Genomic DNA, 20,162 nt, shown 5'->3' with positions numbered 1-20,162 from the left:
GCTCTGGTATCATTCCAATTTTTTTTTGTGCTTCTATATCCTTTTTACAATATGGAAACCTGTACCTCAATATGTAGTTGAACTACAAACAGCAGACGAGGCTGAGGTGTTACCGTTTAGATGTATATAACAAGAGGTGGAGTAAATGAGGTAGATAATAAAAATATTAACCCATTGTGGAAGTGTCAAAGACAAGCACATAAGTTTAAGATGAGAGGTAGGAAATTTAGAGGTGGATTTTATTTCACTGAGTGGGTGGTTGCAGTTTGGAATGCACTCCCTAAAGTGGTGATGGAGGCAGATGTTCTCGTGATGTTCAAGAAGCATTTGGACAAGTTTTAGAATCAGTAAGGCATAGAAGGCTATGAATTTATGGGATGAACAAATGGGATTACTGTGGGTCGGTACAATGGGCAGCATGGATCTGGTGAGACAAAGTCTGTTTCTTTGGCTCTAGGGTTCCAGGTTTATCTAGAGGTTTAATGTAAGTTATTTTATCTTCAGAAAGCAGCATGATTCACTACAATTTGCCTGCAAACATAAATAGATCAATGGGGGATGCAATCACACTGGCTTTCTAATCTACACTAGGTCACTTGGACAATTAGGAATGCACCTATCAGATTGTTGGTCATCAGCATTCAATGCCATCATCCCCTCCAAACTTGTTATCAATCTAATGGAACTGGGTCTCTGCGCATCCCTCTGCAACTGGATCCTTGACTTCCTCATCAACAGAACACAATCAGTTTGAATTGGAGGCAACGCCTCCTCTATAACTATCAGCACAAGGGCACCTCAAGGCTGTGTGCTCTATTTATTTCTATACCTATAACTGTGTAGCCGGACACATTTCCAACTCCATCTTTAAATTTGCCGATGACACCACCTTTGTTGGACAAATTACAGGTAATGATGAGTCAACGTGTACGAAGGAGATTAATCGTCTGATTGAATGGTGCCAGAACAATAACCTTACTCCCAATATCAGTAAGACGAAGGAACTAATTATTCACTTTAGAATAGGGAGGCCAGATAAACATGTTCTTATTGCTAGATGAGTGGTGGAGCAAGTCAACATCTTGAAGTTCCTGGGCATGCATTTCTCTGAAGATCTGTCTTGGGTCCAGCACATCGGTGTAACCATAAAGAAAGTGCATCAAAATCTCTGCTTCCTTAGAAAATTGAGGAGATTCAGTATGTCGACAAATACTCTCTTGAACGCCTACAGGTATATAGTAGAGAGCATATTGACTGGGTGCATCATGGCTCGGTTAGGCAACTTAACGCTCAGAAACGAAGATTACCAAAAGTGGTGGACACCACCCCGTCTATCACAAGTATTGACCTGCCCAGCATAGATGGGATCTATTGGAGGCACTGTCTCAAAAAAAGGGGCCACCATCATCAAGGATTCAAGGATAGTGCTAGTGTACGGGGTAATCGCAGGTCGGCATGGACTCTGTGCTGAAGGATCTGTTTCCACGTTTTATGCCTAAAGTAAAGAGTCAGAGAAACCGTGAACAGGTTCAGGAACAGCTTCTTCCCAACAGCCATCAGGTTCTTGAACACAATAAACACCAACTAAAGTATGAACTGTCTTGATTGCACTTGGGACTTCAGGCTTTTGATTTGCATTAATATTGCTTTCTTTATTGAACATTTTTTGTTTGATATCTCTGAGATCTGTGTTTTTTGACCTGTTATGCTGCTGCAAGAATTTCATTGCACTGTTTTCAGTACATGTGACACATAAACTCCCTTGAATCTCTGATCTTTCCTGTTACTAAAATTAAACAAATTGCTCTTTAATTGCTTAGACATTCTGTGTCCCTTTTCATGTTATATTTGCTGGCAAGGTAATAAATCAGTCCATTGCTATCAATCAGTCCTATACACTAAATTAATTTTTATAAATACAATGGTGCTTTTGTCGTCTTTCATCCAATTACTTTTAATGTGTGGAAGCAACCCATCTGGGATAGGAATTTTCTTTTCTAATTGATTTTGAACTGTCTAGTAATCTCAAATTAAATTCAGAAGCTTGCAGTGGCATGCAACTGATAAGCGCTTGGCTAAAATACTGAGTTTACTAACTGTTCTGTTTATTGTCTTAAACATGATTTTTTTTTTAAACAAATCCAGATTCAGTATATGATATCATATTTTTTTATTTTTTTCAGTTAATTGAATACCTTGAAGAGCAATTTGGTGTTCAGGTGCAACAAGTTCAGATTCACAAAATGAAGTATGCTTTTCCGATATGGTCAGCAATGATGTCCTCTTGTGGCACCGATGGCAAGGTATAGTTCCATTGGATGGGTCTCCATGGGATATGACATAAAATAAACTAAACATGTTTCCTTTTTCAATGAATAACCCTGAATTTAAATCTAATCGAGCAACATCATAGCAAGAGAAAAACAGTTAATGTTTATAATGTATGTAAAATTCTGAGAAGCATAGATAGGCTAGACAGTCAGAACCATTTTTCCAGGGTGGAATGTCCAACACTAGAGGGCACTACTCAATAACCAAAAGTCTGTAGTCTCTTTTTGTTCTGGTTTATTTCACTCACATGTTTAAACTGTAATTTTGTATTCGTAATGTTTTATGCTTTGTTCTTAATTGTTCACTGTATATTCGTGTGTTACTTGCGAGCAGAGCAACAAGGCACATTCCTTGTATTTGTACATACTCGGCCAATAAATGTATTGATTCATTCATTCATTCATAGTTATAAGATGAGAGGCAAATTTAATCGTGATGTGTGGGGCAAGTTTTTTACACAGATAGTGGTGGGGCCCTGGAATACATTGCCAGGGTTGGTGGTGGAGGCAGATGCAAAAGCAGTATTTAAGAGGGTTTTAGATAGGCACATGGAAGTGCAGCGAATAGAGGGGGTATGGATCATGTGCAGGCGGATGTGATCAGTTTAGCTATGCAACATATTCAGTACAAACATTGTGGACATAAGGGCCTGTTCCTATGCTGTGCAGTTCTATGTTTAACGTCAATTAACTTTCATTGATCTGAAATAGTGGTCTTGCTTATCTCGACAAAATTCAACTGCTGCCTGAAATAATGGTCTTGCTTATCTCGACAAATATTCAACTACTGCCTTTGTGTTGCTATTTCGGATTTCTGAACCCTTCCTCAGACTGAGGGGTTGCGGGGGGGGGGGGGGGGGGGGGGGGGGGAGGGCCGACAACAGATTAGCTCAGGACGGGTGGTGTCCATAATGGCCCATTGATGGCTGCGTTGGATGTGCTAATAAGAGGGATACAAGGATGCAACAATGGAACTGGAATGATGATGAGGGTGGGGAGGGAATGCAGGAGTTACTGGAAATTAGAGAAATTAACGTTCGTCCCACTGGGTTATCATATCATATCATATATATACAGCCGGAAACAGGCCTTTTTGGCCCACCAAGTCCGTGCCGCCCAGCGATCCCCGTACATTAACACTATCCTACACCCACTAGGGACAATTTTTACATTTACCCAGCCAATTAACCTACATACCTGTACGTCTTTGGAATGTGGGAGGAAACCGAAGATCTAGGTGAAGTATGAGGTGCCGTTCCTTCAATTTGCATTTGACCTCACTCCGTGACAGTGGAGGAGGCCCAGGACAGTATAGGAAGGGGAGTTAAAATGTTTGGCAACTTGGAAATCGCCTAATCCAAGGCGGATTGAATGTAAGTGTTCAGCAAAATAATTGCCAAGCCTATGCTTAGTCTCGCTGATATATAGGAGCCCACATTGGGTACAGTAGATAAGGTTGGAGGAGGTAGAAGTAAACCTCTGCCTCACCTGAAAGGACTGTCGAACTTCCTGGATGAAGTCAAGGGAAGAGGTATAAGGACAGATGTTGCATCTCCTGCAGTTGCTGGGGAACGTACCTGGTGACGGGGTGGAATGGCTGTGAACCAGGTAGTTTTGAGGGAGCGGTCTCTGTGCAAAGCAGAATGGAATGGAGGTGGTAAGATGTGACTAGTGGTGGGATGCCGTTGGAGATGACTAAAATGTCAGAGAATGATGTGTTGTGTGCGACGGCTAATGGAATGAAAGGTGAGAACTTGAGGGACTCTGTCCCTGTTACGACTAGGGGGAGAGGGAGCAAGAGCTGAACTACATCTGGACCTCATCTATGATAGAATTACATGCGAAAGTTGATGGGGTGAAAGGTGAAGACTAGGGAGATTCTGTCCCTGTTACGATTCTATGCAATGGCTAATGGTCCATATCGTCCTTCAATATTTTCGTCATCTCCACCAATGGGCCATTATGGACTCCACCCTTCCTGTTGCCAGCCTTTATTTGTTCTGGCCTTCTCTGGCCTCCAGTTCCTCCCCCCACGTCTATCTTTCAGACTGAGGAAAGGTTGACCGGAAATGCCACTTACTCCTTTTCTCTCATCACCATCTTTTAAAAGCATCATATTCTCCAAATGACCCTTTACCCGCAACCCCAAACAACCTACTCCAATGAAGTTTAGCAAGTTCCTGGTTAATACCATCAAAGTTGGCCTTGCCCCAATTTAAAACTTTAACTTGTGGGCCCGCCCTGTCCTCTTCTTTGAAGTTAATAGAACTGTTCTCATTGGTTCCAAAAGGCTTGCCCACGGACACCTCAGTCCCTTGCCTTTGCCAATTTCGTAAGAGCTTTGCCCTTATTCCTTGTAGTGCCCTCTACATACAGTATTACCTAAGGAAACTTTCCTGAACACATTTGACAAATTCCACACTCTTCCTTCGCTGCCATGTTCCTGCTTATCCTATCAACTGAACTTGCTTTCATAGCCTTCTGTACTGTCTTTCAGCCTTCCTCACTCCTGCATTGGATTCTGTCCCTCTGCTAATCTAGTTTAACCCCTCCCCAATAGCACTAGCAAACTTGCCCTCCAGGGTAATGGATCCCCTCCAGTTGTGGTGCATCCCGTCCCTCTTGCACAGGTCACCTCTGTCTCAGAAGAGATGCCAAATGTCCTGAACTGACCCTGTTAACAGGTATTTTTAAAAGTCACACCCTTTTGTTTCTTCTCGCAGCTTCTCCAACTGAAACTGAATTGTCATCATTAACTGTGTGGTCTTTTTAAAACTCCTGCTTTTTTTGCACCTTGTTGAAGCTTGGAACCTGAAGCTCTTGACCATCTCCACGTCAGCACCATTAATATTAATTGGGGCTTGTAAAACATGCTTCTTCCTGAAGTCGATGATAAGCTCCTTAACTTTGCTAATATTGAAGGAGAAGTTGTCCTCTTGATACCATGCTATCATTCTCAATCTCCTTTTGCTCTGTCCTGTCTTTGAGATCTGGACCACTACGGTGGTGTCATCTGCAAATTTGTAAATATAATTAGAGCGGAATTTGGCCACAGTCGTGTATGTACAGGGAGTATATCAAGCATGGTTTTGGAGGTACAGCGTGGAAACAAGCCCTTCGATCCACTGAGTTCACACCAACCAACGATCACTCATACACACTATCCTACACACCAGGGACAATTTACAGGCCAATTAACCTACAAACATGCACGTCTTTGGAATGTGGAAGGGAATCAGAGCACCTGGGGAAAATACACGCGGTGACAGGCAGAACGTCCAAACTCCGCACAGACAACACCCGTAGTCAGGATCAACCCGAGTCTCTAAAGCTGTAAGGCAGCAACTCTTCTATTTATATGTTAAGAATTATCATGGAGGATGTTGTGTAGCTTATCTTTATTGATTGTGGTCTGTGGGTCAGTTGCGGAGGGAGGTGCTGAGTCCTAAATCCAATGGTTTGGTGGTAAATCTGATTTGGATTATGGTGTTGAAGGGGGAGCTATAGTCAATATATAGGAGTCTCACAATTAGATATCTTGTAATGCAGACATTCGAGCAATGAGTGTCGGGCCAGGAAGATGGCACGTGCTGTTCTGATGATAAGCAAATTGTTGTGGATGAAGGCTCTCTGGGAAGCTGGTTAATATTCATCATGAGATGAATCTCGATGTACTTCATGCGGATGAATGTCAGCCACTGGATGATAGTTATTAAGGCTACCTTGCTTTTCTTTGGCACTGGAATGATAGGGGTCATCTTAATGTAGATAGGAACTTCAGAATGAGGAGGGAGAGTTTAAAGATATTGTATTGATGCATTCCTTGTTTAATTTATTTAGTCTTGTTTTTCCCTCTGTTCAGCTTTGCCTTCATTTTAGTTTCTCTTTTTTTTAATAAAGTAAAACTTTATATTTCAAGTTGGAGCAATTCAGATAAACCAAGACAGTATGTTACAAGAGGTTGAGACACAGTAATCATCACCATATTCTTTTCTCTCTCTTAATCTGATTTTGACTACCTGACTACCTTAATTATGGTGGAAAGTAGTTTGAAGGGATGGTTAGTTTTAAGTGTAAATCCAAATAAATGTTATTAACAATATTAAATGAAAAAGGGTAACTGGAGAGAAAATGGAGACCCTCAGGAATCAAAGTGATCACTTATGTGTGGAGCCACAGGAAAAGGCCTTCAATGGAAAATTATGTTTTTAACCTCGGAGAAAGACATGGAGATGAGAGAACTTGTGAAAGTTAATGCCTGATGCCTTGAGAACAGTCAGTGATTTGGATGAACACGTACAAGGCATGAACAGGAAGTTTGCAGATGACTAAAATAGATGGTATCAACGATGGTGAAGATGATTATCAATAATTCCATCAAAATCTTAATCAGCTGGTCAAGTGATAGCAAATTAAGTTAACTTCATGTTAGTATTGGATTTCGGGAAGTCAAACCAGGACAGCACCTTCACAATGAACAAGAGGGCACTGGAGAGTGCTGTAAAAAAGAGTGATCAAGTATAAGTAGATAGTTCCCTGAAAAAGGCATTGCAGGTAGCTAGGATGGCGAAGAAGGCTTTTGGCACGCTGGTCTTCATCAGTCAGGAAATTAAGTATATAAGTAGGGACATTATCTTACAGTTGTACAAGACTGTGGTGAGGCAGCACTTGGAATTCTGTGATCTGTTTTGGTCATCCTGCTATAGACATGATGCCAATAAGCTGGAAGTATTGCAGAGAAGACTTACAAGAATGGAACTCTTTAAGAGCCTGAGCTCAAGAGAGAGGTTGGTCAGGCGAGGAATTCAATCGTAGGAGGGCTGGAGGCAGAGGGGTGATCTTGTAGAGATGTATAAAATCATGAAGTTAATAGATCAGGTGAATGCACTGTCTTGTTCCCTTGGTAGGAGTCTCAAAAAGAGATGAGCATAGGTTCAACGATAGCTGGGAAAGATGTAATAGGAGCTTGAGGGGACAACCTTTGCACGCTAAGAGTGGTAGTTATATAAAATGACCTGCCAGATGAAGTGGTTGAGGCAGGTACAATGACATTTAATTTAAAATAAATAGGACGTACATAGATAGGAAGGATTTGGAGAAATACGTGCCAAACATGGGCAATGAGTCTTAGATGGGGCATATTGGTCGGCTTGGACGAGTGAAGTCAAACAACCTTTATCATTGTGGGCTGTTTAGGTGGTGGGGGAGAAAGTGAGTAATATTAAATTTTGTTTGAATTTTTCCAGTATATTAAATGATTGTGGTATAATTTAGATCTGAAACAAAAGTAAAACTCAAACCGAAAAGTTTTCATTTTTGATTATAGTGCACATTTATTTTAACAGGAACCTGTGTCCTTCAAAGTTTTGATGGGAGATTGTGGGAAGGAAATGAAACCACTGTGGGAACTGGTGAAAAAAATTCTAGGACTCTCAGCACACACATTTCCAGCTATAGGTATAGTCCAGCTTAACAAAATGTAATTTATTTGTGATGTGACTGATATATTAAAATACAGTTATATTGCACTTCAACTGCACACTGAAACTAAGTGAAATTTGCTTATGCGGGTAGATTTAATAATAATCATTATCATAATAGTAATTTATTAGCCAAGTATGTTTTGCAACATACGAGGAATTTGATTTGCCATACCGTCATACCAATAAAGAGCAACAAGACACCCAATTTTTTTTTAAACATGAACATGCATCACAGCGTCTCCCCCACATTCCTCACTATGATGGAAGGCAAAAAAAAGTTCAATTTTCTTCCCTCCTTTGTTCTCCCGCGGTCGGGGCACTCGAACCTTCCGTTGACGGGGTGATCTTGGCTCCCGCAGCCAGCGGTTAAGCCCTCTGCGTCGGGGCAATCAAGCTCCCAAATCGGGAGGATCTCAGCTCCCCCATGCCGTGCAATCGGACCCCGGTCGGGGCTAGTCGAACCTCCTGCGACTTGGAGCTTCCCAACATCAGTCTCTACCAGAGACTGCAAGCTCCTCGATGTTGAAATCCGCAGGCCGTGGTTGGAGTGTCTATGGGAAGTCCACGGCCCCGCAGTGGGACTCAAAATCAGTCTTGAGCAAGGCCGCCAGCTCCATAATGTTAGGCCGCAGAGCGACCGGAGATATGATCCGGAAAACAATCACATTTCCGGCAAGGTAAGGGATTGAAAAAAGTTTCCCCTGACCCCTTCCCCCTTCCCCCATCCCCCACAGAAAACAAATCGGAGAACATTAACACATACTTTAAAAACACACTAAAAATAACACAAAAGATGAAAAGACAGACAGGCTGTTGGCGAGGCTGCCATCGTTGATTGCGCCACCCGGTGAATCAATTTTTCACTATATTTAAGTTTAAAAGCACAAATGAAGATGGTATCCAATATTTTAAAAGCACACAGTCTGAACGGTGAGCCTCATGAAGATTTATGAAGACTGGTACAGGATGTTTGAAGATTTTTCAATAAACATCCTTAGACTTGATGCAAAAATAAAGTGCTGAATAAACTCAGCAGGTTTGTGAGCTTCTGTGGAGGGAATGAACAAACGATTAATCGGTTTGAAGAAGTTCCCAACCCAAGACGTCATCTGTCCATTCCCTCCACAGATGCTGCCAGACCCCCTCAGTTCCTCCACTTTTTTTTCCCTCCAGGTTCCAGCATCGGCAGATTCTCTTCTCCATTATACTCTTGATAGTTGTAGAAGCTGTTACTTAAAAGATTACAAAATTTGTTTTTCAGTTTGTAACAGTACTCGTATTCAAGAACTGTGCAAACTAAAGAATGTTCTACTTTATATATTAAAACAAATAGTTTGCTCCAAAATTTTTGTTAAGTGTTGGAGTTAACGTGATAATTTTAGTTTGCTGTATTGGAAATCTAAATCAATCAATGCCTTTCATGGCAATCAACTCAATCGGTCATAATAATCCTATTATATATTTTATATCATCAGCATCTCTTGTAAAGCTGTTAATTCTGTTATAAATTATGTGAATGTTGGAACATAAACTTGTTCTGATGTACTATGTTTTGTTTCTTAATATAGGTCTTGGTATTTTGGAGGATTTGGCCAAGATAAATCATCGTACTGCTGCTAAATTGATGAGCATGTGTCAGAGTCTTGAAGCTGAGCTTTGCAGTCTTCTTGGAGATGATGGTATATTTTTATACCCATCTCATCCAAAAATTGCACCCAGACACCATCACCCTAAATTTATGCCTTTCAACTTTGCGTACACAGGTAATTTGAAGAGAACTGAGTATTTTTTAATTTGTGAATGTATAAAATGCTGTATATTTAAAATATCATTTCTTTTAATGAAGAACGTATATTTTGTAGCCTTTTTTGAAAAAATAGTTGATAAACAGAAAAGTGTCATTGTTATTTTGCTGTAATTTATGTTTATGAATCTGTGTTAAAATTGGTCTCATCCAAAAGTGCAAACAACCTCATTTCAAACATAAGAATAAAGTCACAGTATTGTAGAGCAGAAATGGGCCCTTCAGCCCATCATGTCCATAGGAACCTTTTCACCTATCTACGCTATTTTCATTTGTCCTAATTAGGTCTGTATCTTCTGTATATACCAGGGAAATTAGTTGGATAAATTACCAGTTTCAGACTTGTGCAGATTACCTACATCATTCAGGAGTTTTAAAAATAATTGGCATTATTTCTCTGGATAGCATTGTGTGGTTTACATGAAGAGGCAAAGTATATTCACAATTATTTATTCTTTGTTTGCTGTGTTCTAGTTAAAGTATTTTATAATTTCCTCTTATTATTTTTGATCAGCTTTGGAGGCACCATAACTGAGAGTTGCGTCTGGTTGAATAACTATAGTAGGGTCAGTAGGGACTTTTGTCAGAAGACTATTCCATGCTTTAATTGTGTGAGGGAAGAATGATTTGCTACACACATCTGCCTTGATAGCTGGTATCTCAAATTGAATTGAATGCCCTCGTCTACTCCTTGGGTTTGGTGTAGATGTGGTAATCTATGTCGAGCTGACCATTTAACATTTTGGAAAAACAGGTCAAACGGTGGGCTTTACGTCTGTCTTGGAGAGTGCTCCACCCCAATGAATTTAGAAGTTCGGTAACACTCGCTTCTCTCTCATAGGTATTTGTAACAAAACGAACTGCCTGTCTTTGGACACGTTCGATGGAAGAAATGTTTTAATTGTGTATGGGTCCCATGCTGCAACTGCATAGTCCAAATGTGGTCTAACAAGGGTGAAGTATAACTTCTCCTTGATAGAAGTTGAACAATGATAAAAGTTGCGTCTCATAAAATTTAGGACACCTGTTGCTTTCACCGTTGCATGATGAGTCTAACCATTCCAACGTAGATCATTCTGTAATTTGATGCCAAGATACTTGGTCTGTTTGGATTCTTCAATGGTGGCACCAAGGATATTATATGATGTTTCGCCTGGTTTTCTCCTCCTGGTGACACACATGGTTTCACATTTGGAAGGATTGAACTGCATCCCCCATTGTTGTGACCACTCAACCATAGTATCCAGATCTTTTTGGAGAGCATCTTTATCATCAGCTGACCTAATTTGACGGTACAGCAAACAATCAACAGCGAATAGTCTGGTCATGCTTGTGACTTTTTCATGGATGTCATTAATAATAATAATAATAATAATTCATTTATTTTATATAGCGCCTTATCGTATGCTCAAAGCGCTTTACAAAAACAATTAACATAGAAACAAACAGACAAACTATCCTGACGGAAAAGCGGCGAATACACAACGCCAGCGTCCTCTCACGTCAGGGTCCGGCAGTAGACATTAAAAAGCACAAGATACACAGATATAATTTTTTACACAAACAGCCATCACAGTGATTGCTCTAGGCATACCCTCACTGTGATGGAAGGCAAAGTCTTATCTCCTTCTCATTCTTCTCCCGTGGTGCCACGAGGTGATCGAGGCTCCCAACTTTTTGAAGCCCCCACCGGGCGATGGAAAGTGCTGCGGCCGGGCCACGCACGGCGATGAAGGGCCTGCGGGCGGGTCGATCGTACCTCGCGCTTCGGGGCGGTCGAAGCTGCTACGGCTGGAGCTCCCAAAAGCCGGTCGCCAGCCAGGGACCTGCGAGCTCCCGATGTTGCGGTCTGCAGGGCCCACGGCCGAAGCCTCCGAGATGGTAAGTCCAGGCCCTGCGACCGGAGTCTTTGAGGTCGATCCCAGCTGGAGGCCGCCGACTCCACGATGTTAGGCCGTAGCGCGAACGGAGATACGACACGGTAAAGGTCGCATCTCCGTTGAGGAGGAGATTTGAAAAAAGGTTTCCCCCACCCCCCCACCACCCCCCCACATACACAGAGTTAAAAATAAAACAAAACGTACATTTAACGACGACAATGACAAAAAAACAACAAAAAAACAGAGAGACTGCCGGTGAGCCGCAGCTGCAGAACACAGCCACGCCCCTATTAATGTAAAGCAAAAACAGATGAGGGCCCAGTACTGTGCCCTGAGGTGTACTACTTAACACTGGATGCCAATCAGAGCTTTTTCCATTCACACACACGCGCTGAAGACGTTTTGTCAGAAAACTGGAAATCTATTGCTTCGTGTTGGAACGAACATCGTAGAAGTCAAGCTTCCGAAGCAGTCTCTGGTGTGGGATGACATCAAATGCTTTAGAAAAGTCTAGTACTACTAAATCCCTGACGACATTGCTGTCAAGGTTCTTGGCCAGGTCATTTGTTGTCAGAATAAGCTGAGACTCGCATGATCTATGCCTCCTAAATGCATGTTGGTTGTCAGCAAGTATGCTATGTTTGCTAAGGTGTCTCATCAGATTACTATTGATTATATGCTCCAGTAGTTTGCACCAAGTGCTTGTTAATGAAACAGGATGATAATTAGCTGGGTTGGTGGTTGAACCCTTCTTAAAGAGAGGAGTGATGTTAGCCTTCCTCCAATCCAGCGGAACATCACCTGAGTCAATCGACTGTTGGAAAATGAACTGCAAAACAGGAGCCAGTTCTTCGGCCGCGATCTTAAGGGCGTGATTCTGTATTTGGTCAGGCCCAGTATTGATGTTGAGCAGTAACTTCTTTATACCTTCAAGCTCAATTTTAATAGCACGCATATCAGCATATGGGCTGGGCGGTAGATCTGGGAATGATGAAGACTCTGTATCTTCCCGGGTGAAAACGTATTGAAATTGGTTTGCAAGAGCTTCTGCCTTCGCCTGGTCCTCAGTGATCAGACAGTTGTTCACTTTAAGCATCTGGACACCAGTGTTGTCCGTCCGTCTAGATTTCACATATCTCCAAAACGCCTTGGGTTGCTCCCCCTCAAGAATGGAAGAAACATGTTGTCTATGAGTACTCCTAATAGAGCGATCAACTTGCTTTTGTACTCTAGTAAAATTGGCCCAATCCAGTTTTGTACCCCTTTTTTTGGGCATGGATATAAAACTTCTCTTTGTACAGGGAGTTGAAGATGTACCTAGTCATTTTCTGAAAAGCTACATGATCTATGGAGTTTATGCGGACATCTTCAACCTCTCATTACTGCGCTCTGGATTACCCCCTTGGTTTAAAATGGCATCAATAATACCAGTGCCAAGGAAATGCAAGGTGACATGTCTCAATGTGTTACCGAGCGGGTGACACTGAAGTTCATGATGATTAAGTGCTTTGAGAGCTTAATTATGGCACATAGCAACTGCTACCTCAACAAGAAACCGGACCCACTATAATTTGCCTACTGCCACAATAGATCAGTGGAGGGCGTGATCACATTGGCTGACTTTCCATTCTGCACTGGACCACTTGGACAATAAAAACACATACATCAGTCTGTTGTTCATCGACTAAACCTGGGTGGTCAACACTATCATCCCCTCCAAACTGGTTATCAAACTCAGGGAACTGTGTTCATTTACGCATCCATTTGCAATTGGATCCTGAACCTCCTCATCAATACAATACAATACAATATATCTTTATTGTCATTGTACAGGGGTACAATGAGATTGGGAATGCGCCTCCCATACGATGCAATAAATTAATTAGCTAGTCAGTATTAATTTAAACAACCCAATGAAACAAATTAGAACAGTTTTAAAACAGAATAAAGTGCAAGTAGATCTGTGCCGGATCACTGTGCGATGTGACCATCCGGCTCAGTAGGACTGGTTCATAGCAGCTATGGCCCTGGGGATGAAGCTGTTCCTGAGTCTGGAGGTGCGGGCGTAGAAGGCCTTGTATCGTCTGCCCGATGGTAGAAGTTCGAACAGACTGTTGCAGGGGTGTGAAGAGTCTTTGTGGATGCTGGTGGCGTTTCTGAGGCATCGTGGGTTGTAGATGCCCTCCAAGGCTGGTAACTGTGTTCCGATGGTCCTCTGATCTCTATGGACTACCCGCTGAAGAGCTTTCCTCTCTGCCTCCGTGCAGCTGAGATACCACACAGGGATGCCATGTGTTAGGATGCTCTCTAAGGTGCAGCGGTAGAAGGTCGTCAGCAGCTGTTGGGGTAGACCAGACTTTTCTGAACACAATCAGTGCGAATTGGTAGCAGGACTTCCTCCTCGATAACCATCAGCATAGGAGCACTTCAGACCTCTGCTCAGTCCCCTGCTCTACTCACTCTATACCCATGACTGTGTCGTGGGACACAGTTCCAACTCCACTTTTAATTTGCCGACAACTGCACCATTGTTGGACACATTTCAGAGGGGGTCAGGGGCCATGGGGAGAAGGCAGGAGAATGTGGTTAGCAGGGAGAGATAGATCAGCCATGATTGAATGGCAGAGTAGACTTGATAGGCCAAATGGCCTAATGTGGCTCCTATCACTTGTGAACAATGGGTCAGAGTATAGGAGTGAGGGAATGGTGCCAGAAGAGCCTTGCTCTGAATGTCAGTAAAACCAAAGAACTGATTGTTGACTTTGGAAGAGGAAGGTTGAGGATCCAAAAACCTATCTTCATCGATCGATTGGTGATGGAGGGAGCCAACAAGAAGTTCCTGGAAGATTGAGGAGATTTGGCACATCAATGAATAATCTCTTGAACCTCTACAGGTGTATGGTAGAGAGCATATTGACTGGTTGCATCACAGTCTAATTTGGCAACTTAAATGTCCAGGAACGAAAAAGTTTACAAAAAAGTGCTGAACACTGCCCAGTCCATCATGGGTACTGACCTCACTGCCTTCAAAGAGATCTTCAAAGCGACCCACAACACCCTGGCCATGCTCTGATTTCCCTCTGCCCACATGAAGAAGGTATGGAAGACTGAAATAGTGTAAAGTTCAGGTTCAGGAGCAGCTTTTTCCTTATTAGGGAAAACTATCAGGCTATTGAACACTTCAAACTCTGAACTGTTTGCTTCCTAGATTACACTAATGACTTAGAGGTTTGTTTTTTTCTTTGCACTAAATTGTTTTTAAAAATATATATATTGAACATTTTTGTGGTTTATTATGGTGTCTGCTGAGTATGATGATTAAATATCTGTTGTGCTGCTGCAAGTAAGAATTTCATTGTTCCATTTCAGTACATATGACAATAAAACACACTTGACTCTTAACTTTTGATTAATGTCCAGACTCTTAACAGTATTGATGTACAGAGGGATCTTTGGGTCCAGGTTGACAACTCCCTGAAAGTGATAACACAAATAGAAAGAGTGGTAAAGGAAACACAAGGTATGCTTGTCTTCTTTGGTTAGGGCATTTGAATCTAGAGTCAGGAAGCCATGTTTCAGCATTATAGGACTTTCATTAGGCTGCATTTGGAGTGAGGGTTTTAGCTACAGGGAGTAGTTGGAGAAACTTTGATTGTTTTCTCTGGAATGCCGGAGGTTGAGGGGGGACCTGATAGAAGTGTATAAAATTGTGAGGCATAGATAGGGAAGACAGTCAGAACCCTTTTCCTAGAATATAAATATAAATTGCTAGAGGGCATAGCTGTAAGGTGAGAGGGAAAAAGTTCCGTGCAGATATGCAAGCAACACTTTTTACACAGGGTTGTGTGCCTGGAATGCGCTGCGCTGAGATTTAAGAGACATTTGGATAGTCACATAGATCGATGCAGGGAATGGAGCAACATGGATTATGTACAGGCAGAATTCGTTTTGGCATCATGTTCGGTACAGACATAGTGGGCTATTCTTTGTTCTATAATCACTTATGTTTGTAACTTTTTGTTTTAGCAATTTTTAACGTGCTTGGACTGCCAGTGACCCAGTGCCCCCTTGGGATGAGCAAAGATGGGCTGCCGCTTGGAATTCAGCTTGTAGCCAATCACCATTATGACCACCTTTGTCTCGGCGTGGCTCGACATTTAGAAATTGCCTTTGGTGGATGGCAAAATCCAGGAGCACCCTGAATTTACTTCAAATTAATCTTTTCCTGCTGAATCAACATTTATATCTAATGTGACCCAATAAAAGATATGAAGTCAAATTTTAGATATTTTCTCCTTTGAGAAATAATCACATTTGTCAAACCAATTCAATCGCAACATAAACAAAAACATAATTTAAAAAGAGCACTTTTCTTATAGTTATACATTGCTCCAGTATTAATACCTTTAAACATTTAACACAAATCTGTACATTATATAAACGTAGATGTGTTAATGATGCAAAATTGTGTATGATTAATGATTGTGTGTTGCAGTTAAAATTAATCTATTGTAATCAAACTCTAAAATTCATTTAGGAACTGCAGGCTTGAATTATTGTAAAACATTTTAAATGCGATGCCTGTTTAAGCATTTCATGGGAATCAGTTTTTGTAATTTGTAACCTTTCAGCTGAACTGTTCCTCATGTTGGTTTTCATTGTGGTTCAATAATAGCAGTAAAATTAGTGAATGATGCTGACTCCCAGTAAATTGAAAACCGATATTATTGTCATTTATCTTATTTTCAAATATAGCTTGTTTTGTCAAAGAATATATTGTTATATATTTGTCATGGAATTGCAATAGAATATTCTTCCTAGATGGAAAATATATACTTGAAATGTAAATGTGTATTTGATGGCCAGTTTTAGGCAATAAATTTATTTGAATTGCAGTGATAGATGATTGACTTTGTGGTTTGATTAAACATTAGTTACGGAAAACAGTCTGTTTCCACAGGGGAAACTACACGTTATGCCTGGCAATTCTGCATTTCACAACTCCTATGTTCCTTTGACATGATAAAAAATACAGCTTCCCACTGTAGTAACCCTGATTATATTTTATCAGAAATATCCCCCTCCCCAAACCTCCCAGCAGGTTCAGTGAGCTTATTTTCTCTCCTTCACAGTTCTGAAGAACAATTTTGACCTGAAATGTTATCAGTGTTTTTCCTCCCACGGGTGACCTGCTGAGAAATTCTAACATTTTCTTTTTTTATTATCATAGTTATACAGCTACGAAACAGGCCTAGGGTCCTCCATGTCTGTACTAACAATAGACAATAGGTGCAGGAGTAGGCCATTCGGCCTTTCGAGCCAGCACCGCCATTCCATGTGATCATGGCTGATCATTTACAATCAGTACCCCGTCCCTGCCTTCTCCCCATACCCCCTGACTCCGCTATCATTAAGAGCTCTATCTAGCTCTCTCTTGAAAGCATCCAGAGAATTGGCCTCCACTGCCTTCTGAGGCAGAGAATTCCACAGATTTATAACTCTGACTGAAATTGTTCCTCATCTCCGTTGTAGATGGCCTACCCCTTATTCTTAAACTGTGGCCCATGGTTCTGGACTCCCCCAACATTGGGAACATGTTTCCTGCCTCTAATGTATCCAATCCCTTCATAATCTTATATGTTTCAATAAGATCCCCTCTCATCCTTCTAAATTCCAGTGTTTACAAGCCTAGTCGCTCCAGTCTTTCAACATTACGTATTTTCCGGGAATTAACCTAGTGAACCCTCAATAGCAAGAATGTCTTTCCTCAAATTTGGAGACCAAAACTGCACACAATACTCCAGGTACGATGTCACTTGGGCCCTGTACAACTGCAGACTCAATTCCTCTTGTCATAAAGGCTAACATGCCATTAGCTTTCTTCACTGCCTGCTGTACCTGCATGCTAACTTTAAGTGACTGATGAATAAGGACACCCAGAAGATATTTATTTCACAAAATGCTGGAGTAACTCAGCAGGTCAGGCAGCATCTCAGGAGAGAAGGAATGGGTGACGTTTCGGGTCGAGACCCTTCTTCAGACTAACAAGGACACCCAGGTCTCTTTGTACTTCCCCATTTCCTAACTTGACACCATTCAGATAATAATCTGCCCTCCTGTTCTTACCACCAAAGTGGATAACCTCACATTTATCTACATTAAACTGTATCTGCCATGCATCTGCCTACTCACACAACCTGTCCAAGTCACCCGGCATCCTCATAGCATCCTCCTCACAGTTCACACTGCCACCCAGCTTTGTGTCATCTGCAAATTTGCTAATGTTGTGGCGCGTCGGTAGAGGCCCGAAATAAAGGCAAGGAGCCGGGTACTTTTAATCCCTTCATCCAAGTCATTAATGTATATTGTAAATAGCTGCAGTCCCAGCACCGAGCCTTGCGGTACCCCACTAGTCACTGCCTACCATTCTGAAAGGGACCTGTTAATCCCTACTCTTTGTTTCCTATCTGCCAACCAATTTTCTATCTGTCAGCACCCTACCGTATAACATTTTATAGTAATCGCACTTTTCCTCTCGCATTCCTATTGTGTCATATCTCCTTTGTTTTCTGATTCCCCACATACTTGCAATAGGATAATTTATAGAGGCCAATTAACCTTCTAAGCAAGCACATCCTTGGGATGAGGGAGGGAATTGGAGCAGCAAGAAAAATCCCATTCAAAATGCATAAATTCCACATAGGTCCAGTTGTAGATTCAATCTTACAATGAGATACCAACTATTGTACCACTATGTCATTGCATCTTTTCTGTCAAACTCTGTAAGAATAACGTCTGTTCAAATGAAATCTCTTCTTTTAAATGTAGAGAGTGTAGGTCAACCTGTTCAAACTCTTTAAATTAAACCTACCATCCCAGAAATATTTCTAATGAACCTTTGCTGTACACAATCTGTCACTGGTATGAAGACCACACCCGAACAATGTTCAGTGTTAGTTATTGAGGAGGAAGTGTTGCTGCCAATTCATACCAATTATGTTCTGTTGATGAGGTGGTCGAGGATCCAGTTGCAAAGGGATGCACAGAGACCCAGTTCCCTGAACTTGGAAACCAGTTTGGAAGGGATGATGGCATTGAATGCAGAGCTGTAGTCTATGAACAACAGCCTGGTGTATGTGTTTTATTGTTGAAGTGGTGCAGTGCAGAGTGGAAACGTAGTGATGATGCTGGCTGCCTTTTTGAGGCAGTGCCTCCTATAGATCCATTAAACTGCTGATGGAACTCATGCAAGAAAGAACTACAGATGCTGGTTTAAACCAAAGATATACACAAAAAGCTGGAGTAACTCAGCGGGATAGGCAGCATCTCTGGAGAAAAGGAATGGGTGACGTTTCGGACCCAAAACGTCAATCATTCCTTCTCTCCAGAGATACTGCCTGTTCTGCTGAGTTACTCCAGCTTTTTGTGTCTATCTGCTGATGGAACTTAGCCGATCAGGTTTAATCTGTGGAGGGACTGGACAGATGAAGTCAGGGTCTCAGTTTCCCACCATACCTACTGCCTGACTTGTTGAGTTCCTCCAGCAGTTTGTCTTTCGCTTCAGACTGGGTCACCTTTATTTAAAAGGTAAACATGTTTCTCCTGAGAACGATAAGGATCTGTGTTCTTTCACTATGTCTGCAACGACTCCATTTGGTCAGAGGGAATTGTAGCACTCCAAAATAGAGCCCATCGTTGATATACCGTTGGCTGTGAACCAAACAGAAAATTGCCATAAACCTATTTTTCCAAACAAACGGATGAAATTGTTGTGCTCCCTTTTTGTTGTATTTCGACGGCGCTTGTGGGAAAGCAATGCCACACCGGCCGCTAAAGTTGACTGCGAAAAATAAGTTTTAAAGGAAAAAGAAGGGATAGTATCATTGTCACGTTTGTCCCACGAGGTTGCCGCCTCGAGCTATTTTTAGTACGGGTGAGAATGATGATTGGTATCCAGGAACTGGCACGGCAACATTCGCAACGCGCATGAAGGCGTTTCTCTTCAAGGAAATATACAACCGGGAGTTAGTAACCCCGATATCATGTCGGCTGAAGAGCGGCCAGTCGTCGTTTGCCGGATTGCAACGCTGAAGTTAAAGGTAAGGTGCATCTCGAGAGTTTGAGGAGGGGGCGCTTCTGTAATGAGTTACTCCAGTCATTATTTGGTAAATCTGACCCCACAGAGATTCTGCGTTGCCTTTTGTTAAAGGAACTAAACCATTAAAAAAAATAACGAAGTTGATATTTTTTTTAAATCAGGTGGCTGTCTCTTGTTCGTTAATGTCTTATGTTGTGAAAGAGCGTAGGTAGGAACACCATGAAAAATACATTTAATACCCTTTCTTCCAATTTAAAAAATACATACAATGTTTTTCAATATCTACCTTCTCGTGACCTTTTAAATGCGGTAGACACAAAATGCTGGAGTAACTCAGCGGGATAGGCAGCCTGAAGGGGCTCAACCTAAAACCTCACTCATTCCTTCTCTCCCGAGATGCTGCCTGTCCCGCTGAGTTACTCTAGCATTTTGTGTCTACCTTCGATTTTAACCAGCATCTGCAGTTCTTTCCTACTCCTTTTCAATGTGATCAGATATTCTCATTTGGCAATGCTGGCCTGTTCTGGATTCATTTGGAGCAATGGAGTAAAAGATTTACACAGCACT

The 20,162-nt window shown here is 41.7% G+C and overlaps 1 protein-coding gene across 2 annotated transcripts in view; it reads left to right on the top strand.

The window, feature by feature from the left end:
• The window catches only part of LOC144600560 (fatty-acid amide hydrolase 2-like), a 48,602-nt gene extending 32,215 nt beyond the window's left edge, over window positions 1–16,387 (top strand). Inside the window, exons 8-12 of one of the 2 annotated variants that reach the window (XR_013548155.1) lie at window positions 2,184–2,303; window positions 7,676–7,787; window positions 9,382–9,576; window positions 11,274–11,498; window positions 15,524–15,643. Coding sequence is in view for 1 of the 2 variants with exons in the window: in XM_078412278.1 (XP_078268404.1) it covers window positions 2,184–2,303; window positions 7,676–7,787; window positions 9,382–9,576; window positions 15,524–15,699 (603 nt within the window). In the remaining variant the exon portion in view is untranslated. Of the gene's footprint in view, window positions 1–2,183; window positions 2,304–7,675; window positions 7,788–9,381; window positions 9,577–11,273; window positions 11,499–15,523 lie in introns of both variants that reach the window. The other variant, XM_078412278.1, reaches the window with a different exon arrangement.
• The last annotated feature ends 3,775 nt before the right edge of the window (window positions 16,388–20,162 follow it).

Source organism: Rhinoraja longicauda, chromosome 15 (genome assembly GCF_053455715.1).
Source record: "Rhinoraja longicauda isolate Sanriku21f chromosome 15, sRhiLon1.1, whole genome shotgun sequence".
NCBI lineage: Eukaryota > Metazoa > Chordata > Chondrichthyes > Rajiformes > Arhynchobatidae > Rhinoraja > Rhinoraja longicauda.
This window is presented reverse-complemented; position numbering and strand designations above follow the sequence as displayed.